This window comes from Pezoporus occidentalis, unplaced genomic scaffold (assembly GCF_034315485.1).
Source record: "Pezoporus occidentalis ecotype Australia unplaced genomic scaffold, CSIRO_AGI_Poc_V1 ctg53, whole genome shotgun sequence".
NCBI lineage: Eukaryota > Metazoa > Chordata > Aves > Psittaciformes > Psittacidae > Pezoporus > Pezoporus occidentalis.
Window position 1 is genome coordinate 6,617,217 of NW_026915866.1, and position 27,419 is coordinate 6,644,635.

The 27,419-nt window shown below is 40.0% G+C and overlaps 1 protein-coding gene across 2 annotated transcripts; it reads left to right on the forward strand.

The window, feature by feature from the left end:
* Window positions 1-26,109, forward strand: METAP1 (methionyl aminopeptidase 1). Of its 2 annotated transcripts, none has more exons than XM_062637643.1 (11): window positions 1-206; window positions 10,497-10,548; window positions 12,810-12,922; window positions 14,225-14,285; window positions 14,774-14,865; window positions 15,541-15,624; window positions 17,108-17,246; window positions 20,063-20,194; window positions 22,756-22,899; window positions 24,003-24,068; window positions 24,236-26,109. In XM_062637643.1, the coding sequence occupies exons 1-11, from the start codon at window positions 93-95 to the stop codon at window positions 24,394-24,396; spliced, it is 1,158 nt and encodes a 385-aa protein (XP_062493627.1). In that variant the 5' UTR covers window positions 1-92; the 3' UTR covers window positions 24,397-26,109. The 2 variants fall into 2 exon arrangements, with proteins under 2 accessions (XP_062493627.1, XP_062493628.1); XM_062637644.1 differs by having other exon boundaries at window positions 12,813-12,922.
* Window positions 26,110-27,419: the final 1,310 nt, after the last annotated feature.

Consider the following 27,419-nt stretch of genomic DNA (forward strand, 5'->3'; position numbering starts at 1 on the left):
TCTTGCCGCCCGCCCGCCCCAGCCGGCGGCACCTCCGGGCGGCGGCTCCTCCCCCGCCGCTCGCCGCGCCGCGCCTGTGGCAGCCCGGCAGCATGGCGGCGGTGGAGACCCGTGTTTGCGAGACGGCTGGCTGCAGCAGCGAGGCCAAGCTGCAGTGCCCTACCTGCCTCAAGCTGGGCATCCAGGGCTCCTACTTCTGCTCTCAGGTGAGGCCACTAGGCTCCGCTCCCAGCTCGCCCGTGGGGGTGCCTGCCTGTCCTCCTCACGCTGCGGGCCGGGTTTCGATCCGCGGCCCGGCGTCCCCGGCATTACCGCCCTGCCAGCCTTGGGTCCGCCGTTTGTGCCTACAGAAAGTTCCTCCGCACGGTGGGGGACGAGTTGGAGCCCGGGGAATGCCGGGCCGGCGGCCACGGGTGGGGCGGTTACCCCTCGGGGCTGGGGCAATGCGGGACTTGGCTGCTGCCGAGCGGACGGGGCGGTAGTGAGGGGTGCGCGGCTTGTCCTCGGCCTGAAGGTTTGGGTGGTGGGGGTGTGTGTGCCCATTAAAAATAAGGGCTTAGTGGGACAAAATGAGACGGGCTCATCAAATTCCAGCGTGTGCGTTTCTGTGTCTGCATCAGCTCTGGAGTTGCTTGGCTTTGATAAACTTGTTGCTTTGAAAACGGAATCTCCTTTTCCTTTAAATACGAGCTTCTGGGAAAATTACTCGCTGCTCTTCCTTTTTTTTTATGCCTTTAGATATGTTGCTTTAAGGGTACTGAACAGGGAAACTCAGGTTAGGCCAGTTGTCACACAGCCATCAACTCCTGTTAAACATACTCTGTAGGCCTCAGCTACCCTCACTTATTACCACAGTGGTAATGTAGTTTGGTCCTTAACTTAAATAGAAAGTACTGTCTGACGGCTGTTGAGTGGGTTTTTAGTTTGTTTTTTTAACAACATTAAAATGCACAGTAAAATGCATGGCCTTGTGCTTTGAACTTGGATGTGTAACGTCTGTCAACATTGGTGAGGTATGCGTGTTTTAATTTGGAGATTAACGGAGAACTTCTCTGTCAGAATTACAGTTCAGGGTAAAATCTTGACTGTAGATAAACTTAAAATCATTCAGTCACATAAGCTAAGGATAAAATTAACTTACTAGCTGGACGGGGTTTTTCTGAGTCAGGGTGTAAGCTGACAGTTATAGTTTGAATGGGGCTGGGAGAAGACTTCCCACGTGCACGTAACACACCCACAGCACGGTTTCTGGTACTTTCCCCTGAAGTCTCTGATGCCAGATGCTGGTAGTCAGTGCTAACTAGATCAGCTGCGACTCCAAAGTGTTCTTACGGTTCTGTGTGTCTAGTTCCTGTGTGGTGCTTATGGCTGGTTTGTGGGATTCACATTGTGTTTTACTACCTGTTTTGACATGTCTGATGTAAACCTCATCATAAATGCATCTTCAGCACATACAGATACTAGTTGATGATGACAAAGCCATTTGTTAACAGACCAAACAATCCTATGTGAGGAGTTCTACTAACATCTTCACTCCATTCTGTCCCATCTCTAACTCAGCTAATCTTATACAGGATGCAGAGATTCTTGTTATGTATATATTTGGTTTAATTATTTTGAAATATCTGCTACTGTTGTAAGGTAAAAGGGGAATTACCCAAAATATGTATTAGCTTGTTAAAAGAGGCTGCTGGATAACCAACCACATGCTTGTAAGGCTGTCCTGTCTAGAAAATCAAATACTGAACTGTGAATCCCAGTCATCTTACTCCTGAGTGACCTTGGGTGTACTGTTTTTTCTTGCTGTCCCTCACTGTCCTCATCAGTAAAGTAGGTAAGCACAATGATTCCCCAGATATGAAAGGTGGTTCAGAAGTTTTGGGACAACATCTTACAGAAGAGAAAGAAATTAATAGCAGCCTGTTTTCAAGACGTGCAAAAAATGTCATGCACTGAGAGAACAGTCCTCGTGTTCAGCCTGCAGTGAGGACCTTCAGCCTCCCTGAGTACCTCCTGCAGAGCTGCCCCAAGATTCCAGCTCTCCCCATCATCTCATATGTGTGATGGAGGAGACTCACTGCAGCGCTCCACACGGTCAGGATAGGTGAGGGGCTGCTGACAACCTGGCTGCCTGTCCAAATGAGCACACAACAGGTTAAGGAGTTTTGAAAGCCAGGAATTTTCCTCTGAGCTTCCAGCAAGTTTCAGCTGACAGTACTGGACTGGTTAGCATTTGTGAAACTTTTCCAGAGTTCTCTCTTTGTTGGTTTTCTTTCCATTGTAGTTTTGCAGATGTAACTGTTAGATAAGCCAGTGAGTGGGCCTCGGCTGTTACTCCACATTATAGCACAGCCTGTGCTGTAGCTGCCATGGTTCTTTTCCTTACTTCAAGGGTGCATGTTTCTACCACTTCTGTTAAGCTGGCCTTGATTCCTTGGTGAGCCACTTCTGTGGGCTTTAGAGTTTTCTTTTAATGGAGAAAAAGCAATTGCATTGATGGTTTTATTTTGCTGGTTTAGCTCCCCAAAGCTTTGTACAGTGGGGTCATACAACGCCAGTGCTCCAGGAGTGTGCTGCCAAAGAGCAGGCTTGTCTGTTGCGGCCCAGCACTCCGTAAAGTCAACCCATCCTTACTGAGTGCAGCGGTGGTAGCTGGGTGTGCAGGCACTGACTCTGGGCTGAGAGCAGGATAGGAGCAACAAGCTACCTGGTGTATGTCTGAGGACACACAGAAGCCTACGATGACTTGTTCACACAGCCAAAACTCCAATCAGAGCTAAAACTGAATTTGTAGGAGTTTGTTTTCTCCAGTGCTAAGAATAAGCGGAAAAGTGTGAACTACTGTAGAAAGGTAATCAGTATGAAGCAATGTGTTTGAATTATAAGTAGTAACATATAGTTTGCTAAGAAAAAATAATGCAGGATGTATAGGAATGAGAAACTTGGTGTAGTGAGGAGATTCATAGAATCATAGAGTGATTTGGGTTGGAAGGGACCTTAAAGGTTCCAACCCCCCTGCCATGGGCAGGAACACCTTTCACTAGACCAGGTTGCTCAAAGCTCCATCCAATCTGGCCTCGATTAAACGTCTTTTTTCATCACTGCACATAGAGAATTCAAGTGAACTTTTCAGATAGAGTGTATCAAGACAGTGATTTCCCCAGTGGGTTTATCATTTGTGTTTCTCCTTTCCTTGAGAAAGGGCATTATTCTGGTCATTTATTTCCCCCTGCATTTCTGCAACAAAAAGTATGCTTCAACAGCATGCCCCCAAAACACTGAAGTAATCTAACATCCTCTGAAATTCCTTTGAGCCAGCACTGTTCTATCTCTGGGTGTTGTGTACCTTGGAAAACTGCATACAGCTGTTGAATGATGGTTGTGCTTGTGGGTTATGGGTGAAAAGGGGGCCAAGGCAGCCAGATTCTGGCTGAGCAGGGAGGTTTTGAACTGGTAACGGATGGCTTTTAGCAGTGGAAGAGCTGAGGTTTTGTGTTGAACCTCAGCATTATTTTCCTTCCTTTCACTCCAAGGTGTATGTAACAAGAGGGAATATTCTGTGGAGGGATTCTGTCTGCTGTTAACCTTTAATAATATCTTCACTTAGACTAATAAATCAGGTACTGTGGCTGCCAGCTACCTTCTTTCACTGTCTTGCTTTCTCTTTTGTAGAGACTTGCTACAGTGTTCCTTGTCTTTAGCATCTTACACTGAGGTAAAGTAATTCAGTCTATCTTCTGAATGTGGAAATAACACAGAAGCCCAGCATCACATCTCAGGTGTATTGTTCCTCTAAGATGAATTTGCTATTGTGAAATCTGCCTTTATAGATGCATGTGTCACTTTTGTGTCAGTTGTATACAGCATACATAAACTGTGTTTAAATACACAAAAGATTTAAGTTTCTTCTGAGCTTTCTGTAAGCTGCTGAACGATAAACAGAGGGAAAGTATTAACTGTTCTTGAGATTTCCAGTTACTACTTTTATATGAGCCTTCTATTTGTAAATTGATCTCTTATTAATAATTTTGTGTTGCTTTCATGGAAATTTCCTCTCTCATGCTATTTATATCTGTGTAAGTGTCTCAGATGAAACAGAGTAGTCGGAGGTTTTCTGTGGACTGTATGCTAGGTTGGGGGCATTTCTCCAGCCCAATTCAGAAATACCTATTTCTGACCATGTGCTGGAAACATTCTCTCATAAAATCAATCCCTTCCTGCTTTGTGTACCTGTGTGTTGTCAGTCCCAGAGAGGCCTGGGTGTATGAAGTGATCTGGTTATGGGGACGAAAGTGGGGCCTGTGATACAGTGAAGCTGCTGCACATGAGTGATTGTTGGACATGTGTTTTAGGTGTTTGAAGGGAAACCATTTCTCCAAATTGTACAGTTAGCCACCAATGGGGCTCTTCCCATTTGAGGTGGGGCTTGTTAAATTCTAGTAACAGGAAAGAAATACTGCTTTGTTTTCTCAGAGGGTCTGTATACCGATTTACTCCTTTCCGAGAGGCACATTTTCTCTGATACTCAGCCCTGGGCCCTTGACAGCTTTGGATACTCAAGGTCACAGTGATTTGTGAAAAACCTGAGGAGAAGCATGTGTTGTCCTGTCCCCCACTTTGCTGTTGCTTTTGCATTCATTATGTTGCAGGTGGGGAACAGGGAGCAGTGGACCTGTATGAAACTATTTTTTATCCTCCCCTGTGTCAGACTGTAGGACATAAGTGCCATATTTCATCTTGGTTCAGTGTTCTTTGCTGTGCCTAAAATAGGCTTAAAACCTGCTGCTTGGATCCAACTGCAACACATAAGAGTTTCATTTGGCACTCTGCAGATACCGTCTGCTAGAAGGTCTTTCAACAGATTTCCTTCACCAGGAAGCTGACATTTTTAATTGCCTATAAATCACCATAAATACCTGTGTCTGCTGTAAATGCCTGGTTATTGCTGGTGCACAAATGCTGAGCCCTTGTAATTTTCTGAAAGTAAAACTTCAGACGGCTTTCTGAGCTGTGTTGAGAATACTGAAAGGACGGTCCAGTTTGAATGTCTCTGGTCAGTTGTTCCTCCACCTGTCTCAAAAATTGCTTGTGTATCTGTGTAAATCTAAAGAGTTGCAAAATGCAGTCTATTCCTCAAAGGAAGGGCTCTGTTACGTGGGACACAGAAGTCTCAGGGTGAGATCAGGCTTTAGATGAAGGAGAAAGCCAACCTTGCTCATACCAAGGTGCTGCATGTAGGTGCTTCCCTTGATTTGAATCGGAAAATGTATATTCAGCTCTTCTGAAAAACTGACTGGTCATGTGTGCTACTTTGGCTGGTTTGGGAATTCTGTACTGAGTTTTCAGGCTAGAGGCTGTCTCTGTGGGCTTGTACCGCACCTGGAAGAATAGGGTTCAGCATGAAGAAGAGGTCACATGTATTAACAATTGCATTCCTCAATGTACGTGTATTTATGGATAAAATGTACAGTTAATCTGTATTGTATTAAATATATATTTCACTGATAACCCGATATTTTTCTTAGACTAAATGGTGAACTTCAGCTTTTTTTTTTTGTCTTCTGTTTTGCATACCTTCAAGGTGGCTTGGTTAAAATTGAGTTCTCATTAAGCAAAACTACATCATCTCAGATTAAACCTGAGACAATTTTATGTTAGACAGACATTTTAAAGTTCTATTAAAATAATTGCTCAGAATATTTTAAATACAGTGTACTCCTTGGCACTGTTTCCTAGACATTTACCTGTTAGAATTCAGGGTATAATGACATGCAAAGGGACAGCCAGTCTGTCCCACAGTCTTGATTCCAGATGTCTTTTTTTTTTTTCCCTTTTATTTTTTATCATGTAGAATGGGTACTTTTGGAAATTCAGCACAATGGCTCTAAATGATGATCACAGTGAATGGAGAGGGGTAATTTTGTGGACATTGGACGTGAGTTGGAGTTCTCAGTAACTTGGGGTGGTTTCTGCATACCTGCTGGTAGGTGTATTTACAGTGTCAAATGCCAGGTTGTATAACGCAGCACAACCCAAAGGTGAAGGGCAGCATGAAGAAGAGTGTCAGCCTTAAGGCTGGAAATCACTGATGATGAGTTGGCAGAGCCAACTGAAGTGAGCTGCTATCTTGCAAAGGCAGTTCAGAAACACAGTGAGTATGCCTTGGATTCTGTGTTGTGGTGTCTGCACAGCTTCCCGTACTTGGAAAGCTTATTTAAAGCTAGTTATGTCTGTGCTGTACAGAGGTTAGCAGTGCAGTTGTATCCTAATCTTGGTTGATTTAGCACCCTTTTATCCCCTGGAATTTGCAGTTGGCTGGACTTTTCTACCTCTTAATCAGGTTGTGTAGATACATGAACCAAAAGAGTAAGAGGCTCTTTCCTATGACTGTAGAGATGACAGTAAATATAGGAAAAAAAAATCCTTGCTAAGTAGCTTAGTAACTGTTTTAAGGGGGTTGGTTTTGTTCTTTCAATGACTGGTTGAAAGGAATGAAAGGCCTAAAGTATTTGGTATGTTGGTAGTGAAAATGCAGTGTACTGTAAACCAAATTCTGCTGTGCTGAATGATTCTGTCAGTACTTCAACCAGTAAATATGTGTTGGGGCAAGTCCTTAAGGGAAAAATAATTTATAGAAGTAACATGGATTCCACCAGGTGATCCAAGAGGAATCTTTCTAGATCATAATGCTTATTGTGGCTTTGGTTACCTTTTGGTAATGGCCCAGGTTCTGGTGAACACTGGGTTAAGCTTGTCTTTAAACACAGAAGCAGTGGGGCTGGCTTAAGTGTGGCTTGAAGCCAGAAATGCTGTTAAAGGTTTAAATACGTTATGGCCTCTGTCTAAAAATCACAGTTGTGTTTTTCTTGATGACAGAGTAGTTGTACCCAAGATTGCTCTAAACAAATGGAAGATTACCCCTCCTCCCCCTGCCTTTTTTTTTATGGTCATACATTTGACCTCTGTTCTTGTTAAGCTCTCCTCAGTGTTCTTAAGTCTTCTGTCTCGATTGCTATATAAAAGATGGTTGCCATAAAACCAAAAATGCTGTAGGTGAGAAGGGTAGGGATGTTAATATCAGACATACTAATGGATAATGTAGCGTTTCAAGTGAAATCCAGGAGTCTTCCAAGAAACTTGAAGCCAAATTCATATTATTCATGTATAGTTTCCCCCTGAAGCTAATTAATGTTTTCAAATACAGCCATGTGAGATCATGTATTCCTTTTTTAAACCGTATCAGAAAAGATAATTAGTATTTTCATTTTGATATTAAAATCAGCCTGGATATTTTTTCCTGAATTTTGTTTATTTAATAATTGAAAATTTCCTATCCTGATCTCTATATGGCATGGGAACATGGAACAATCACTAGAGCCAGGAATGATAATGGAAAGATTAAAGTAAATGTCTCAGCAGAAAGCTGTGGGGAGAAGGCTCAGTGAAAAGCAGAATTTTCTCCAGAAAATTCTCCAGAAAGTGGCTCAGATGGAGAGAAAGAGTGGCTTTCCTCTATGGCTTGTCAGGAAGTCTGCTGTATAGAAGGTGAGGGTTTATGCAATATGCAGTGGTACATTAGTAGTGCTTTGTTGCCAGAGCTATGATTCTCCAGCCTGTGAGATGACAGCTGCCATATTTTTATCTGGAATTGCCAAGGCAGAGCCCTGAAGACGTGTGCAGTGAAGTGCTTGTGCAGTAAGTTGTTAAATATAAATAGTTTGTGTGTACCCAGTAAGTCCAATGCTTACAGGAAGCATATGACTGATCCTACACAAAATATATGGGTTGTAGGTGGATGTGCAGCATATCCTTTGAATGCCTTCCAAAAGTGTCAGATCAAGACAGAGATACTCGTTGGCTGTACACTGCATGTGCTTAGAAGAATGCTTCAGACTTGCTGTGCGTACTTGTCGCAATTGATGGATGTGCGTATAGTACACGTGTCTGGGATGTCTTGGTGTACAGCAGCTTGTTTGGAGCAATGCTTGTAGCAATTCTGATGGAGCTGCTGTTCTTCTGGAAACAGAGGGCAAGTAAAATCTGGGAAACATGTTTGGGATGACTCAGACATATGGCAGCCTTATGTTGGATTCTCTTCAGTTGTTTACAGCTGCAGGAAATAAAGAGTCAAAGAGGAGCCTGCTGGGTTATGATACTGCCAGTGGTGTGGCGTTTGCCTGCTGTTTTCAGGTTATGGGCCTGCAAAGAGGAAAGACTGTTGGTGTCGGAGAAAGGAATGGCCTTGGAGAATACACCTCAAAATTGCATGGGGAAGGGGAGAGAATGAACTAAAACCAGTAATTGCCGCAGCTGATGTATGTATTAATTCCCAAAATGCTCTTTTGTATCCCCGAAAGTGGACTCTAGATTTGTAGACTTTGGTAGCTGCTTTAAGGCCTTGGTTGTATAATCCTTCTCCTTCAGAACAGAGGCCTGGTGTTTAAAAGGGTATTAAAACCATACTGATGCTTCCAATGTCCTTGAAATAGGATTTTTAGCATTTTTATTTTTCTTAAAATAGGCCTCAGCTCCTGCTCCTTTTCTCCCAGCTCTCCAACAAAAACAGATCATAATGCAGCACAAAGGTCTGTGTATGAAGCAAGTTATACAAGTAGGACAGTAAAACCTCCTGCTGCTTGTTCAAAAAGATGTTCTCTCTGGTAATCCAAAGTGTTGGTTTCAAGGCCTCTTGTTGCTCAGACAGTAGGCTGAGAAAGTTGGGGCTGTTCAGCCTGGAGAAGAGAAGGCTGTGTGGAGACCTCATAGCAACCTTCCAGTATCTGAAGGGGGCCTATAGGGATGCTGGGGAGACTTTTCATTAGGGACTGTAGTGACAGGACAAGGGGTAGCGGGTTAAAAGTTAAACAGAGGAAGTTTAGATTGGATATGAGGAGGAAATTCTTTCCTGTTAGGGTGGTGAGGCACTGGAATAGGTTGCCCAGGGAGGTTGTGAATGCTCCATCTCTGGCAGTGTTCAAGACCAAGCTGGACGAAGCCTTGGGTGAGATGGTTTAGTGTGAGGTGTCCCTGCCCATGGCAGGGGGGTTGGAACTAGATGATCTTAAGGTCCTTTCCAACCCTAACCGTTCTATGAGTCTATGTAGCACCATGGCATGTTGAGTACCAGTCCAGAGAACGTGGCGGCTTTAATTCTGTGTTGTAGGAGAAGGATGACAAACAGCTGGTTTGGGTGATTTAATTCTGTGGTGTAGGAGAAGGATGACAAACAGCTGTTTTGGGTAATGAGTGGAAGAGCACACGAGAGGCTTTCTCTGAATATAGGCATTCTTGTGCATCACTTACTGTGTTTTTGTGGGTACAGTTTGATAACCACTGGTTGCAAGACTAACAAGAAGATGGGTCTGCAGGAGTAGACAGTCAAGACTGCTCAGTAGCAACCAGAAGCAGGGGTTACACATCAGGCTTAGTTTACAGATCTGCTGTCTTGTGCTGGTTGAGTGTTGTATACATTAGTTTGAATTAGTTGTTGGCTCTGGATGGTAGTTTTACAGTGGTGATTCAGCATTGGTATTGTCTTTCCTTATAAAGCAAAACAGTTTGCTTACTGCTTCTTTCTTCAGAAATTCAGCTATTATTGTAAATGATTGGAATTAGCTGTTTTCTAATGGTTGTTTTGAGTGCACACAGCCATTGAATTAGACTTTCTGCTACAAACCCAAGTAATTTCCTAATTAGCACCTTAAAGGATTACCTTTAATGCTGCCTTCTGCAACTTCTCTTCTTAAATTTCTCCTTTTTTCATGTCTTCATCTTAGTCTTTTTTCAGTCTCCTCCAGCTGCCAGGCATCTGCTGATTGTCACATGAGCTGCTCTACTTGTGCTTGGACAGAAGAGAAAAAAGTCGGACTCCTCCTTCACAGTCATTCTTGTCTTGATTTCCATTTAAACTTTATTATGGTTTAATTTCCTATTTCCATTCAGTAGCCCTCACTTACCAGCCCTCCTCCCCCTCAGTCTATTTTATTTGTTCCTTTGTGGTTGTGGTGATTGGCCTCTGTTGCTTTCCTGTGCTGGGGAAGAAGACAGAAGGATGCAGTTAGTGAGAGGAGATGGCTTCTTGTAGGAGCCAAGGGAGGACCATCCTGCTCACTGCAGTGCTGTCAGATCTGGTATGGGGATAGACTCTTGTGATTCAGCCAACATGGAACAACTGTGGTGTTTAGTTACTCATTAAAGCGATAAAGGCACAATATTTAGCAGATAGGATTAGATCAGTGTGTTTTACTGTGATGGGTGCATCTGTTTGGCTCTGTTTTCTGTCTGTTCTGGCTCATAAGCTGTTGAATGTAGTATTTTATATTGTTGAGACTAGCCGTTACAGTAGCATTTACTGCATCTTGCTGCAAGGGTTAATAAAATCGGTCTTCTAGTTTTCTTTTAAAATAGAGATGCTTCTCTTTTATGGGGATGTTATGTCTGTCTAGGATAATGCTACTTAAACATACATAATGTATATATTTTGTTTGCAATTCTAGGAATGCTTTAAGGGAAGCTGGGCTACTCACAAGTTATTACACAAGAAAGCAAGTAAGTACATTTTAAAAATCCATTTTAATAATGTTTTGAATTTGTTTTTTCCTGTACTGCCAGCTGTAGATGGCCCTGCTTAAGCAGGGGGTATAGAGGACCTACAGAGGTCCCTTCCAACCTCAACTGTTCTGTGATTGTGTGTCTAAGAGTGGTATGGGTGTTTCCAAGATATATGGCACTGGATTCCACATATCTGAAATTTTGTCTGGTTCCTGATACTCTTAAGGATCTATGTAAATTTTTGGACCTAGTGGTACAGATCTGTTTCTGTTCCCTTTTCTTTTTGTGTAAAGCATTCTTCAAGCTACATTGCTAGGTGCATCAACAAAGAAAGAGGGATGCTGAAATAAAGGGCAAGGAGAATAATAAACTGTAATTATAAGGCATTGCCAGGCTTGTGCCATCATAGCATCTTGATACCTAATGTAGTAAAAGGCAGTAAAGTGGGAAAGGTCTGTGTGAAGGCTTTGTGATAAGACACTTGGTGGGATGCAAGCAAGCCAGTCAGAGTGTAGCTGGGTGTACGTTTGGGGTGGTGGACCCCTTTGGGAAAAAAAGGAAGATGTTTTTGAGTACTGAAGCAGCCATTCATGGGAGGATGTATCATAGCTAGGATTTTGCTGAGTTTAGTTGAAGGCAATAAGAATATCTGTATGCCTTAGTTACAGCTGGTAGCTGTGGCACAGAAATACTAGTAGACTGGTGGATTCTCCCTTATCTGAGTAGTAAAAATAATCCATTAGTTTAAAACCAAACAATCGAACAGAGAAAGTCTTGCCTCCTCCCTGCTACTCCCCTGCCCATCTTCATCAATTCCTGCTTGAAAGGGAGGTGGGAATAAAAAGTAAGTGGCATGGCAGGGATTCAAATCCTCCAGTAATTTATATCCTCCTTTCCTAAAATCCAATAAAACTCCGTTTTCCATGATAGATGTTGCATGGTTATTAGGTTGGAGTAGCACAGACAATTACAAATGTTTTCCTTCTGTCTGCCTACCTAGCATAAGGGGTCACATAGTTCACACTTGCAGTCTGAATCCTGTTACTTTGTACCTGCATGGATATGAAACAGTGTTTGTTGTTAGTGCTGGTAGTCCTGGGGTGCAGTCTTCTGCTTCTGTTTATCTGACAGCAATTTTTTCTACAGCTCCACTAAATCCGTGATCTTGTTAGCTTCCTGGGTAACTGTTGAGCCCAAGTTGAGCTGGCAAGACATCAATGCAACAAACTGAAGCATCTCAAGGAAATCCAAAATACTGCTTCATTAAAACTTTTGGTTTTTAGAGTATCCTTTCTCAGTGGTTTATCTAAACTGAATGCCACGTGAGCAGATGCCATGTGAGCAGACGGCTCAGCTGTCAGCCACAGAGGCTCTAAGGAACTCAAGTTAGGGCTTGCTATGGCAGACCTTTGCCATCTCTTAATTCTTATGAGATATAAACAGAGATGAGTTAACAATTAATGCTGCTGTGCTCTTTCTTAACCCTTGCCTCCTCTTTCCCAGGAAATATTTTTCCTTTCGGTAATGCTCACAAGCCACTTGCTTCAATCCTTTATGCAAACACCTTAAATCTACACCATTAGACTGTGTTATTTGTGAATGAAGTCAGTCACTGGAGCACATTAGACATGAATTTCACAATGTTGAAAAAACTGGGAACTTCCAGCAGGTTGGGACCATCTTGGAAGGTGCACACACTGCCTGTCCTGAAATGCAGAAGTGACAGCAGTCGCACTCTCTCCATCAGATCTGGAGGAGCTGTGGGTGCCATGTATTGAAACTAATAGTTGGATACTGTTAAGCCTTCTCATCCAGGTCATTTCTGTCACTGAATGCTAAGACGAATTACAGAAAAGGAAGATTAATTTACAGTGCAAGAATGTTAATTGAAGGGATGATTCTTTCTGTAGAAATATGCTTTCTCCCCAAGAATTAAAACATGCACAGAACTAGGTTTTAGAACTATATATTAAGAGCAGCTTAAATAATTACTACACTTTATTTGTGCATTCAGCACTGCTGTCCTGACATTCCCCAGTTTGCTATTGAATAGAGCTGGCAGGATGTGAATTTTGAATGTGAAAAACTTAAGGGCAATACAAAATGAGGACTGCTACTTACACTTTTATATATCAATATCTAAAACACCAGCAAGAGTCAGATCTGGACTGATGTACTTCTGAGTCACTTTCTGGACCCCGCAGTTCTTATTCTCAGTAGGACTGATTTTGCTGCTGCCTTTTTTTTTGTCTTTTCAGAAGATGAAAAAGCGAAGCGTGAAGTTTCCTCTTGGACCCTGGAAGGTGATGTTAACACAAATCCCTGGTCTGGTTATCGATACACTGGTAAACTCAGGCCACATTATCCACTGGTAAGCAACAGGTGCCACTGTACTCAATTGCTGCTACGTTCTGTAGCAACTAATGGACCAGTCCTGACTTACTACTTCACATTTTAGATGAGAAAGGAAAGCTTCTTAAGCAATCTCAACCTGATGGCAAGGACATGTATGACTCTGTCCATATTTTTTTTGTGGTTCATTTTAATTTAACTTATCTGTATCTTGGTGTATTTAAAATTAGTGCATGTGAGGTGATATCCATCAGTAACAGGCTTAAGCTCATGCCTTTTGGCTGTATGTTTTGACATGTGTTCTGCTGCTAGTTGAGATGATGTCTCCTAGCTCTTTACTGTTCGCACCAATAATGGAGCAGTCTGTTTTGGAAAAACTCAAATGAATTAATTTTTAATTAAAAAAGGTTTATTTTATGTAAATGGTTTGAAATAATCTGGTGAATGAGCTGGTGAACAGCTTTGCTGAAGGAACAGAGGTTTTGGTGACCTCCAGCACTGGAATAGTGAAGAGTAACTGAGATAGTAACATTCTGAGCTGTGAAAGTTAGATTTAGAACACAGTCTCAGTATAGCTGTATTTTTAAATTGGTATAAATTTATACATGGAATGAGCCAAAGTTTTTACCCAAATAATGGCATTTCATTTACATTTGTCTTTTCTAATTGTCCTGTGGTAGAAATGCTGCCCCTGTGGCATCTTCTCTATAGTCTTCCCCATCTGTCACAGGCTCTAGAGAACAGATTAACAGAGCCTGAGCCCATGTATGTTTGTTAGTGTAATTGAAGAAAGGGTGTTTTGTCTCTGTCACCAGCTAAGTAATTTAGTAGTGTTACCGCTTTTTTGTCTTCTGACTGCTGTAGGATTATTGAGGCAAGTGAAACTATAATAAAAAGTGCTAATGACTAGGGTGATGAGTAGGAATAGCAATTTTGCTAATAGACATTAATAACCAGAGAGAAGAAGGATGCCTTTGGAACCAGTGCGTTTGCCATCTGGAAAATAGCAGAATAAACACCACAGTGTAACAGGGTAATACGGTATAAAACCAATCTCATTTACTTGACACACAAAAGTTTAATCTTTCCAAAGCTGTGATGTTGGCTGTTAGAAGATGTATAATATGAGAGCAGTAAAGAGTAACAGGAGAATCTTTAAGAAAAAAAAATTTGATGCGTTTTGGAGTGTTTGCGTACTTCACTTTTTTTTAGTGTAATTAGCCATATTTCACTCTATTTAATTTTGCTGGATGAGTCGCTGTTTTTGTGACTATAATAAGTATTCATGCAACCTAACCAGCTTTGATCATGATGTATCTAGACGCCAACGAGACCTGTGCCAAGTTATATTCAGAGACCGGATTATGCTGATCACCCACTAGGTAACTTAAAGCAAATCACAATTATGGAGTATCATTGTTTGTTTTCTATTTTTCTTTTAATTGAAAAGCCTTTAAAGCATGAAGGAGACACAGGAGAAGGGAACCTTTTATCTGTTCTTCTCAAAGTAGCTAAGAAAGATAATACGTTTCTATGAATAGAATAATTTCCTTGTAAGTCTGATTTTCAAGGTTGTGTTATGACTAACTAGAGACAATGGTTTTATGCAGTAAGTGAACAGGTATCCTAGCACATGCGGTCATTACGATGTTGTGGAAGGCTTATGAATTCAAATTAATATGGATAATGATGATAATGCTTTGACTTAGTGTTCATTAGGGTTCATTACTTTAGTCTGTAGTGAGAATGTATGTACTTTTATGCCATTGGTAAGCCAAGTAAGTTCCTTGATTGGACATGTGTAGCAATCACTCTTCCATATAATGTGGTTTATTTATTTCTTTTTCTCCTCTGCCTTTTTTCTTTTCAGGAATGTCTGAATCAGAACAGGCTTTAAAAGGAACCTCTCAAATAAAAATACTCACATCTGAGGATATAGAAGGGATGCGAGTAGTGTGTAGGGTAAGGGGGCTTTAGTTTTCATGGTGAAGTGCCTTTATTTGTCAGAAATCCATAGTGATTTTACCAGTTTGTGACAGCACATGTGACCCTACAAACGTTTAAAGCACTTTTCAGCACTGAAAAATAGCCTGGGAAAATAGGTATTTCTTGGTTTGTTTTTTCTCCTTGTGACTCCCGATTCACAATAAACTGTTTTGCAAGAGAAAATATAACATTTATCTATTTTGTTACTAAGTGAGATGTGTGGCTGAAATGTTGTTTCTGCTAAGAATATATTGTATCGTGCATAAATGAGAACAGAACTTCTTCAAGAGTTACTACTAACTAAAAACTAAAAGGCAAAACAGAGTCTTATCCCTAACAATTATTGAAGAAAAGCTGTTCAATTGCAATCACTTTCTTGTGCATAAAGTCAAACATTGAAATGTATTCAGGTAGTCTGAGTTAAGATTATGGTATCCTAGGTAATTGTGCTCCAAATTTTAATCAGAGAATTTTCAAATCTCACAGATGTGGCTTAGTAATATAACCCATAAACATCTGAAAGTCTTTGTAGAGCCCAAGCGTGCCCAGCTTTCCTAGCATTCTTGGTGGTGGTGTAGAAAACTAATAAGTTAATTGTCTAGGAAGTAGTCTTGGTCTTATTTTAAATCGGTCCTTTTGTTTTGTTTGCAGCTTGCTAGAGAAGTATTGGATGTTGCTGCTATGATGGTGAAAGCAGGAGTAACTACTGAAGAAATTGATCACGCTGTCCATTTAGTAAGATTATTTTATTGTTCTTCCAACATTTATAAGTGCTTTCTTTTCTCTCTTTTTGTGTTGGTATTGCATAGTTTTCTTTGTAGTTACATGAATTACCTTTTTTAAACTGTTTCCCAATTTGGAGTATGGACATTAGAAATATGTGTAGGTTCAAAATGAGTTAGGAACTCCTGGGTGCCTCTCTGTATCAGCTCCTTCTGTGAGTTTCAGTTTCAGGTTCTTTCTGCTTCCTCACCTGTTTTCTTGGTTAACATTATATAATTTTCTTTTTTCTAAATCTTTTTGCTCCAAAGATACCATTGTATAAAGAACATCATATGTAGGCCATGAATGTTTTGTCCTCTGTGGTGCTGGGTAAGATGTAAAGAGGAGAAAGGTTAATTATTTATGACTAGGAATCAGAAGTGAGGAGCCTTAGAGAGAATTGAAACAAGATGTTTGATGCAATCACGCAAACTAAAGCCCAGTCCAGTGAAATATTTGAAATGAAATATATTCAACTATTTTCCTCTCTGAACTATTCATAGATACTTGAATTGAGTAATTTTTATTTCTCTTGGCTGTCTTCTTGGTGCAGGGTGTCAGCTGATAATTGGGGATACTTGTGTGCACTGTGGGGAAGGCAGTGATTATAGATAAATTTGTTAGAGAGCTTTCTGCTTGCTGATTGTTTTAGAACAGAAATGCAGATAAGCATTTGCAGCTGCTGAGCCAAGATTATAAAGAACTTACTCTGGTTTGATTGGGCCACAGGTTTCTGCTGAACTGCATTAAACACTAAACTATTTACTTACACATAATGTGTAATGTGGGCAACTAGTAGTTTAAATGGTGTTACCCCTCAGCAGTTTTTGGAAACCTTTGCGTGGCAGATGGCTGACAATGACCAATCTCTTCAATTGGTAATTTACAGTCTTAAAATGTTATTCTTTTTTTTTAAATGAAAAAAGTTAACACAGTATTCCAGAACTGCTCGGTATGTCTCAGTGTGTAGATGTATGTATATAGAAGTATGTATAAAAAGTATGCATCAGTTTTTCAAACATCCCCAAAAGGTTATCAGAGGGAGTGCAAAAAATGCAGCTTAAGGTCTCAAAGCCAGGGGTGAAAGAGTGGTGCTAGATGTCTCTTTGTCTAACTTGTGTGTTCTGCAAAGGTACTTAGACCAGGTGCTTAAAAGTCATTGAAAATTATTCATTTTTTTAGCTAGATAAGTATTTTGTGCATTATTTTAGACCTAAATATTTTAGCATTTGTAGTTGAACATAAAAATGAGTAGAATTAAAATTAAACTCTTTACTGTCTTCCTGGTAAGAAATGCAAAGCATAACAAAATAGTGTGATGTTAAAAAAATGCTTGAAGAATCTTCTTTTCCAAGGGTCACTGCATTTTAACTTGTCATTCTTACTGTAAAGCCGTTGTGCATCTGTTTGTACAAAACTGACTAATGTAAAGTGTAAATTGTATTTTCTAAATTAGGCTTGTATCGCAAGGAATTGCTATCCTTCCCCTCTGAATTATTATAATTTCCCAAAGTCGTGTTGTACGTCAGTGAACGAAGTGATCTGTCATGGAATTCCTGACAGGAGGCCATTGCAGGAGGGAGATATAGTTAATGGTAAGTGCTGTGAAAATTAACCTTCACCATTTCTACCTTTTATTCAGTTAAACCATGCAGTAAGATGAGGTTTCACTACCAGAGGCTTTTGTTCTCATTTACAAATTAACCTCTGTTCTTCATATATTTAAATCAATGATTTTAATGAAATAATTTAAAAAGCTTGGTTCATTTTAAGAGCTTTATAACACTTCTACCCTGATCTGTGCATTAGTATACTACCTGAGTATTCCACTTGTGGGCTAGGCTCCAGTTGTTCCAGACTGCATAAATAGTGAATAAAATTTATATTGAATTATTGAATGGGATCAGTTCTGCATGAATTCTTGATTAGATGGCTCTAGATCCTTAAGATTTTGCTACAGACATGATGACTATCATGACTGTAAGGATCCTAATGGTGAGGTGTTGTATAGGTTCATATTAAAAACATACACTTTTCTTGAGCATTTTGTACCAGCTGCATTTTGTTCATGGTACTCAAGGTACTTACACCTTCTTGGGTGGTAAGGAATACTTAAATTACCATTTTTTGTTTCCACATTCTTTTTTTCTTTGCTTGTCATTAAAAACTAATGACATTGGTTTTGTAGAAACATTTGCAGCTTTTTTTATTGCATTGGTTTGCTTTTCTCTTATGTGTAAATAAATACCCAGTGTATTCTAAGGTTTGGCCTATCTCTAGAAGCAGGTTGGAATTCTTTTAGATTGTCAGATATTGGGTGTGTATTGACATGCAATAAGAGCTATTAAGTCTCTTCAGAATGAGTCTCACGATTGCTGCCCATTTCTATGTCAGGTTGATAGCTCTGAGCTGTAGTGTTCATGTAACCATTTGGGCAAGGCTCCTTTATCTTTTTTTTAATTTCAAAGATGGTGCCTTTGCACAGCTCTGTTGCCAATTTTTCTGGCATTGCTGGCTGCCTGAGAAGCCTAGCTGAGTTTACTAGGTTGGCTTCATCTATATGGTGCCTTACCTCTCCACTATTTGCATGCCACAGCTGTATATAATGCCTTTTGTAAGAGGGATACCATTGTATCACATCATTGTTCACATCCATTGTTGAACATACCATTGTTCACATCCCTGCCTTGACTGCATTTGCCCAAGCTTTGAGCCTTCTGCTTTCTTTTGATGAAGAGCAACTAGCTTACTCTTTTGTAGCTGAGTAGGTCTTATTGCAAAATGGCCCACATCTTATGGGTAGAACATCCCTTCCCCATGGGCTCAAAAGGCTTCCAAGTCTTGTAGGTTTCTTTTTGTAAGGAAGTGGCTCAAAAGCCACTTTACAATAAGGAATAAAATGGGGTTCAATGGAGATAGAAAAAGTACTTTAGAGGGAATGTGCCCAGTGAACAATAGAGGGAAGTGCCCATATTTCTCTTTACTTAAAACTTTTTTGCCTGTTGGAAGCAAAACGTGGCCATGTCAGAGTCTAAACCAGGTTTTTTGTATCACAGGAAAATGTCATCCAGAAGGTACTGGTAGGTGATGTCTAGTCCGACACCCTGCTCTGAGCAGGCATCATAACATTTAATCATCTTGTTCCCTGGGAGCAGATTCTTAAACAAAGCTCATATACCTACAAGTGAGTGAGACGTTCTGGCCTAATCTGGTAATGTCAAGAGGAAGTCTTGTAATCACATGTCCTGTTGAGACAGCCTCTTTGCAGCAAGTATTCTGGACACTGTGTGAAGGAGCTCTGATAGACGGTTCACAAGAAACTTGCTTGGATAAGTTACCAGGGTCCTGTTGTTAGTTACTAGGTAGTATTCCAGTAGTCCCGCACAATTCTGCAGTGAGTATAGTGTAACCCTGTATGTGCACGTATCCACAGCAGGCGGGATTGGTTTTGTGTAGTGTTAATTTCATTCTTAAACATTTACCAGCAGTACAGATTTATTGCTGACACCAATGGTTTTCCCCCACATTTTCCTGTCAAGGCTGTACTGGTCTCTCTAAGGGGCTCATGCAACATATTCCTAAAGTGTTATTGCCCAGTACAGTTTCCTTCATGGCTATGTACCAGTGAGGGCTAGTGGTTTTGGTACAGCTATTAGACCTATCAGGCTACTGACAAAAGCCTGATAAACACAGAAATACCCATTCTACCACAGGAAGTCAACTTGATATGCAAATCTAGAATATTTTGCTTGTGTTTGCTGTATATGATGACTAATTTTTCACTTGTCTGCTATAAAAGACAGGATACTAAAATAGTTGTCAGCTGTTTCTAAACTGGTAAGCCTGTTCCCATGTTTTGTAAAAGGACTATTTGCAGCGAGCATCTTGTATGGATGTTCTTAATCAAAAAAGCCTATCTTTTTTTGCAATGAGTTAAACTAAAAAAGTTTTTTTTTCCTCATTGAAATTACTTATGCTGCTATTTTTCAAGACTGAGTTATATCACTTTGAGTTTACAATCAACATTATACACAAAGCAAATGAGTTTTGCTGCAACATAATTCTAAACTCTTACTATATGTTCTTCTAAACCTTGGTTATTTAAGCATGCCCTTCTCATTCTTGCTGTTTGCCTGATACCACATGCTTAAATTATTTCATTTGAAAGAAGAAAAGAAAAAGTTCTAAGTAATTTAGTATATTTTTCGTAGTCAAGAATATTACTGGACAAGTTGCTGTGTATTCAGTGTTGAAGAAATGTTACCTTCTTGGCTGGAAGCAGTGGGTTTTAGCATTACAGTTTTTGCAAAGGTGTAACTACTCTAAACATGCATGGAAGCTTTTTCACAAATGAAGAGACAAAGTGAGAAATACACTGCTAATATTACAGTATTTCTGGTATTCCTTGCAGTGGATATTACTGTCTATCGTAATGGCTACCATGGAGATCTGAACGAGACATTTTATGTTGGAGAAGTTGATGAGGGTGCAAGGAGGCTTGTCCAAACAACTTACGAGTGCCTAATGCAGGCCATTGATGCAGGTAAACCCTTTGGCTGGAGCCTGAAGCATTTTGGTTTCAATTCTCAACCATGAATGCTCCTGTTTGCTACTATGGGGAGTGACTTCTGTTGTAGGACACAGAAGTGTTAGTGTGTGTCACCAGCAAATGATGTATAATACCGTGATTCTTCAAATGGCACAGTTCTGTGGGTAGTGTTGCAACTTTTACTTGTAATGTGGGTTGACAAGGAAAATGTAACTGATGTTCAGCTGATCCACATATGATGATACTTAAATGGAAACAGCCTTTTTAGACTGTTAGATGAATAAAACATCCTCAAACCAAGTTGTTTAGAGAACGTGAAGAACAAAGTGTGTTTGGAAAATCAAAGTATGGCTTCCTACTTTGATAATGTGAACAATGTTGCACAATGAGCCTATTAGGCAAAAAAACTCTGAACATTTAAGTGTATCTCTGTCCCTTCCAAACCTAATGGTTATTTCATAAAGCTAATTACGAGCTTTTCATTTTCATCTTTATGCAAGAAAAGACAGATCTATATCCTTCAGTACCCACAGAACTTCAATTATGTTGCTTAGATATGTCAGGGTAGCTTCACTGAGACATACCATGAGATAGAAAGAATGTCATGTTCAGCTCCATTCACAAAGGAATATACTATGTTCTCTTAGACAAATGGAGAAAAGAAACCAGAAATCTCCCAAGTGCCTGCAAATATTTGTATTATCTGTTTGGTTTTTTTTTATACCCTGCAGGTTTTTAAAATCCCCAGTAAAATTCACTCACTTCAAGGCCTTTGAAGACTGAAGTTTAAGGTGCTAGATCTGAAGTCTTTAAACTTGCACTTAATCAAAAGTAAATGAAAAAAAAACAAACTATAGTAGCTTACTTTGGTTAATAATTTGGAGATGGCTAGCCAAGCTGAGAAGACAAATCCATGTGAATGATGCCTTGCGTATCCATTGTGTGATCAAGAAAGTACTGCAGAGTTGAGCTGTGAAGAACATAAATTACCTGTTTATGTGGGATTACTGTTCTAAAACAGCCACTTTGTTTCTCAGAGCTAAATCAGAATGTTTATCTTTACTCCTATACTTTATTTTTATAGCAAATGTTACATCTGTCATCTTTCATATCCTGATGTATAAACTAGGACAGAAATCCACCTTCATGTTAATTATAATAAGATTTAAACTCTCAATGTAAGTTCACCAGCTTTCTAGATGCTGTAACAGGTTCTAATGGGTGTTAGACATTCCCTGTTAGTAGGAATTCTGGTAGCAAACGTCCTGGCTGTTAAAAAGGGTTGCCTCTCCCCTCTTTAAATCATCTTAATTTCTTGGCACTGTACCGGCAGAACTCTCACTTAGGAGAGTTTTATGAGAGAGAAGCAGAGGGCTCCTTGCTGCTTTGAGATGAGTTGCTTGATATTGTCAGGCCTGAAGAAGATGGTGCTTCACAACTAGTAGCATAAAAACAACAGATTGATGTTTCCTTTCTCACCATGTCTTTTTATTTTTTTAAATTATTTTGGGAAAAGCATGCACATTCTAGTAATCTAAATTTCTTTATTTTCTGTAAATTCAACTTACAGATTTAAGTTGTAGTTTAAGTTGGCAGAGAATTTTACTAAGTGGCTTTGTTCTTACAGAGTTTTAGCTTTGTATGTGAACTCTGCTTAAGATGCTCCACATAACCACACTACATCTGGCTCCTGAAGGAGCAGCATGTATTCAGGGAGTTGTGAATGATCTTGAAATAGCATTTACATTCTTTATTTTTTAGTGTCTCAAGGTTGCTTTTGGTATGCATCTTCATTGGCTGATGGAGGAGGCATTGTTGCTTTTATGGCATTATTACTCCCTTGTCCAAGTGCTCAAAGTGATTTCTTTCACACAGTTCTCATTTGTTTCAAACTCTTAATGTTTAAGGCTTCCTAAAAGTTAGCCCTGCATATGAATGTTCTGATTTGCTGCAATGTTGCCACTAAAAATCTTGCAGAGATACCCATTTTGGTTTTTCCCCTTCTTGGTCCTTCACGTATAATCATTTTTCCTCTTGATCTGTGTACATTTTTCACATAGTAGTAGAGAGATAAGTGTGTAATGAAATAGAGTTCATGCATTCATTGAACAAAGCACTGCAACTGTTAGTATGAGAAGTTACCAAGTACTTTCATAGAATCATAGAACAGTTTGGGTTGGAAGGGGCTTTCAAAGGTCATCTAGCCCAAACCCCCTGCAATGAGCAGGGACTTTGAAAGCCTTTCATTGTCTTTAGTTTTAAACTTCAGTGTCCTTTTAATATATGAGCACTTACATCCACAAAAGGAAGGAAGTAGTGTTCTTGTGAAAGAATTTTTATTCTCTCGTTTTCTCTTTTACATAAGACACTTTCCTCCCTCTCCCACGTTACTGCACTCACTTTTGTACTTGGTGGATTAAGTGATGATAGGAAGTTGCATTCTAGAACAGATGGCCACACAAGCCGTGAGCACTACAGAGATATTAGCCTGCATGGTGTTTGGTTAGTTAAGTTGAAAGCAAGCTCTATAAATTTGCATCTCTCTAATTTTGCAGTGAAACCTGGTGTTCGGTACAGAGAACTAGGAAACATTATTCAGAAACATGCTCAAGCAAATGGATTTTCAGTGGTTCGGAGCTACTGTGGGCATGGAATCCATAAACTTTTCCATACGGCCCCTAACGTGCCACATTATGCCAGTGAGTATTCATTCCCTTTGAGTTGTCCTGTAGACAAGAAGTGGTTTGCATTGAATGCCCACAATTTACTATTTTCTTTTATTCAAACAAAGTAGCATGTTACCTGACAGCCATTAAGGTAGCATTTCTGAATTCATGAAATAAGTTTTTCTGAACTCTATACCATTGCATGCTTTATGAACCTAAATATGGTGAATTTATCAGATATTTAGACAGTTGTGCCTACACTAATGGATAGTGTTGGCTCTCATCTGTATTGAGTAAGTACTCAATGTTTTTGCCTGGATTCTCAGCTAATCCCTTAAACATCCTTGTCTGACATGAATGGGCAAATGTTTCTATCCTTAGAAGGCCTATAATGCCATTTCCAGATGTAAGTAAAAGGCTTTTTGAAAGTGGCTGAAAACTTTCTTCAGTCAAACTACACTCCTAGAGATGTGCTCTGCATCAGTTCCTGTGCCTCCACATAAACATTTTTGGTGTATATCACATTGGAAATTTCTGGTGTTACTGTCCTGGATGCCTTGGAATTCTCTGCCTTTTTGTTTGCTGAAGACATGTGGTATTTTCACACTAACACTGCAATGACCCCATTAGGCAGAGTAACAGTGGAGCAGCGTGTCTTTCATGAATGGCATCGCAGGATTACTTAACCACGATCATATTTGGACAATTTATTTGAGTTAATGGTTCAGTGGAAACAAATTAAGAGGTTTCAAACCTTCTCTGGATATCTTAAGTGCTTCTTATTTGTATTGATTTTTTTAATGACGATTTTCATCATGGAAGTCTGCAGAAATTCCTGTATTGCAGTTGTTCAGTGTTTTCATAGAACTGGAGTTGAACTCCAGTTATTGGAGAGAAAGACAGCAATTCATTTTAAACTCCTTGAGTAAGTATTGTGGTGTTGGAGGAGGGGGAGAAGGAAAATACTCAGGGAGACCTTAATGTAGAATTAAAAATGGACAAGTGAGCGGCTCATCTCTGAGGAGCTTTTCTGAATTCACAGTATTCCTGCTGTATTATTCTAGGACAAGGATTCATTCATTTAGTAAGATGGGATCACTTTTTCTAATGCGAGTATTTTTTTTTTTTTTTTCCAGAAAATAAGGCCGTTGGAGTCATGAAGCCAGGTCATGTATTTACAATTGAGCCAATGATCTGTGAAGGTGAGCAATTTAGCAGTACAGTAAATTGGTTACTGTTATTTACCATTCAGTAGTGACGGAATAGGATGCTGGTTCTATTCAGTACAGTTGATAGGTTTTTCGTTTCTCTTTGGGGAACTGTGTCTGTTACTTAAAACCAGTCCAAAAGTCACGCTTTATGTTTTCAGGTGGTTGGCAAGATGAGACATGGCCTGATGGCTGGACTGCAGTGACAAGGGATGGAAAGCGCTCTGCCCAGTTTGAACACACACTCCTGGTCACCGATACAGGCTGTGAGATCCTGACACGGCGGCTGGATAGTATTCGTCCCCATTTCATGTCCCAGTGAGAGTTTAGACTGAGCAGGTGGAGCTGAATGATCCTTTTTTTCTTTATTTTTGTGTCCCTGTACTATGCATTTTTTTAAGAGTACAGAATAGAGATTTCAGCATTTACTTTGTTCTCAGTGATTAAGATAAGAGGAATATCTTGAAGAACCTGAGGAAAGCAGAGAAGAATTTAAGGAATTTCCTGCTTTACCTACAACACTCATGCTGTATTTTTCTTTTTATTTCAATTATCTGTTTAGCACCTTTCTTCCAATTAGACCCACAATTGCTTCTGTTACTGCCATGATATTAGCTAGAAAAGCGTGGGTAACCTTTCCCACTGGGACTTGATATTTTGGGATCCAGGTTTTTTCACCACTTCAATGTGCCCTGTCACTCTTGGGATGTGAGTGCCACCTGAGATTTTAAGCATTTCTAGTTCCAAAGACTTGCTCCTGCTTCTGGAGGTACTGTTCTAATGGGCTGGACTTTGTTTATCACTTGAGAAAGGGGCAGAAGGGAAAGACACATGCATGTTGCCAAGAACAGGCTACCCTTACCTTTATTTCTGTTCCCATCTCCCTTGTGATGGCCTCTGTGGTGACTGCAACTTAGGTGACACAGTTAATGGCAGGACTTGTTTCTCTTTCTGGAGAGTTGATAGTATGGGCTTTCTACAGGGAAAAATAATAAATTCTGTCTTATATGCAGCTCCCTGGAATAAGCTGCTTCTTGGCAAAGCAGTATTTCCAGGCAGTCTCCTGCTCCAAAAGCTTAGTGAAGCTGATGTGTCAGACTTGCCTAGGTAAAGGAATGAAACAAGTACCAAAAAGATCCCAAGATTCTTGGGATCCCCAAGCGTGTGAACTGGGGGACATATTTTTTAAAGGTACCTCCACAGAGCTGTGGGGGATACGATTTGCAAGACTTGCAATGAAAAGAGTACATGCGTATCTCAAAACAAGTCTGTGAGCAAATGAAACACCTTTGATGCTGTATTCATTTTCATTTGGTAATTCCTAAACAGGTCATGTTTTTCCCTCCCTCAGTTAAGTGAGTTTCATGCTTTTGGGAATGCTTAGGGGGCAGCTATGGAAATGATCTTTTTTTTTTTCTCAGATTGGGTATAGAGTGGGCAATGTTAGTATATATATATATCCCCCTTTATTTTCTGTTCGTAGGTAATGATGAGCTGGAAACTGTCATGTTAAAGGCTATGGATTGATTAAGCCTCTCTTCTCTCTACCCTTTCTTTTCCCGTACCCACTTTACCCACTTAGGTCCTTTCCACCATCTTTGGTGTCTCAGCTGAGGGAATTTATTTTTTCTTCTGAATTGTAATGAAAAATGTTTCAGACCCCACTGCAGACTTAGTCTTACACCACTGTAATGCAAAAAATAGTTAAACCAATGCAGACATTAAATCACACAATCATGGGCATAAAATACACCTTTTATATGGTGTCTGATGAATTTGTTGCCACATTAGACCCAAGAATATGAGGTACTGCATACCATACCCTTGGCTCCCCTTAGCACTGCAGAATTTAGGTGGGGGAAAGGGGTTAGTGCTTCACAGAACTGGACTCGTGTACTACCAAATACCAAACTTGCCAGAAAATGTCTTCTCTGCCCTGAGTGCCTCAGACCTCTGTTGCTGTAAGAGCATCATTGCAATGTTTTCATTACCTTTATTGTTATTTTTAATTATGCAGTAAAGTGACCTGAACTGATGCATAAGGAGTGCATGTGTGTGCGTGTGTGTGTGTACAGATTTTAACAGGACAGATTGTAGTACTTGAGTTGAATTACCTGTGTTGAATGAGATGTAATGTATTGAGGAGATGATTGTTCTGAAGGTTTGCCCACCATATCATTCAATTGAATGGTTACAATGGTCTTGCCTTTTCTATGTGTGTGTATGATGGGGGGGGAGGAGGGGGGGCTTCACTTTTGGTCTATAAAATAAAAGTTGCAGCTGCTTTTAACAGAAATAACTTCTTGTGATCCAACCCAGATGTGACATTCTTGGTTATATCCAGGTTTGATTGCACTAGTGCAAGCCGTAATGGTATATGCATGCAGCCAGTCAAAAATCTCCCTTAAACGAGCACGTGTGCCGCTGGAATACCTCTTTGTCATTGTACCAATACAACCAAATTTAACACTGCACGTTTTTAATATAGGTAAACTCTGGGGCTGTGCATTTCTGCCTATAAACTGAAAGAATAGTGTGAGAATTATTTATACTGAGTTCATACTAGTACACAGTATTTTTAAACAAGTAGAAAGCTTAGTCAGCATCTACACTAGGTTTTTCAACAGATGGCACATCAGCCTGAAGAACAAAACTTGCTTTAAAATATTGTGAAAGTCTATTTTCTCACCTATCTAGCTGAAACTTTGCTTGGAAATACTAGATTTGTACTGACTGCATTTGGGAAATTACCTGGTTTTGATTCTTACAAAAGTTGCTATTCACTTAAAAAAAAAAACAAAAACCCCAGCTTAAATCTATTTTCTAATGAAATTTTTATAAATTGTATACACTTTTGCAAGAAAACCAACCGCATTCCTGCAATTAGTTCTGAAGCAATCTCTTAATATATTCCCCTTACTATCATGTAAGAGTGTATGGAAACTCTTCATGCTGCTTCTGCAAGTTGACATAAATATTGGAGGAGAGATTTGATAGCCGATTTTGAATAAAAGTAACAGGATGAAGAGAGGGAACAAGCTGCATCTTCTGTGTGCCAGCTAGCAGAGTACATACACGTTTCACATAATCATTTGGTGGAAACATTTTGTCCACTGAAGTCTTTACAGATGGTGCGGTTCAGTCCCCTGATCACCAAGGATGGGGTACAAGCTCTTGAGTTTGAGTCCTGTTGCTAGCTCAGCAACTTCAAAGAGACTATTTCAAACATGCTCCATTGAATCAATTACTTTGCAGGACAAAGTAGTCTGAAAGCTGCTATGTAACAGCTAGGCCATCAGTTCTTCAGACTGGGAAGAACCTGTAGGTCTTTTAGTGCTCTGGTAT

Bases quoted from the DNA above. Each gene is read 5' to 3' on its own strand.
- METAP1 (XM_062637643.1), top strand. From the start codon at position 93: ATGGCGGCGGTGGAGACCCGTGTTTGCGAGACGGCTGGCTGCAGCAGC. The intron at 10,549-12,809 runs GTAAGTACATTT...TTGTCTTTTCAG, and splicing joins GTTATTACACAAGAAAGCAA to AAGATGAAAAAGCGAAGCGT. The intron at 14,866-15,540 runs GTAAGGGGGCTT...TTTTGTTTGCAG, and splicing joins GGATGCGAGTAGTGTGTAGG to CTTGCTAGAGAAGTATTGGA.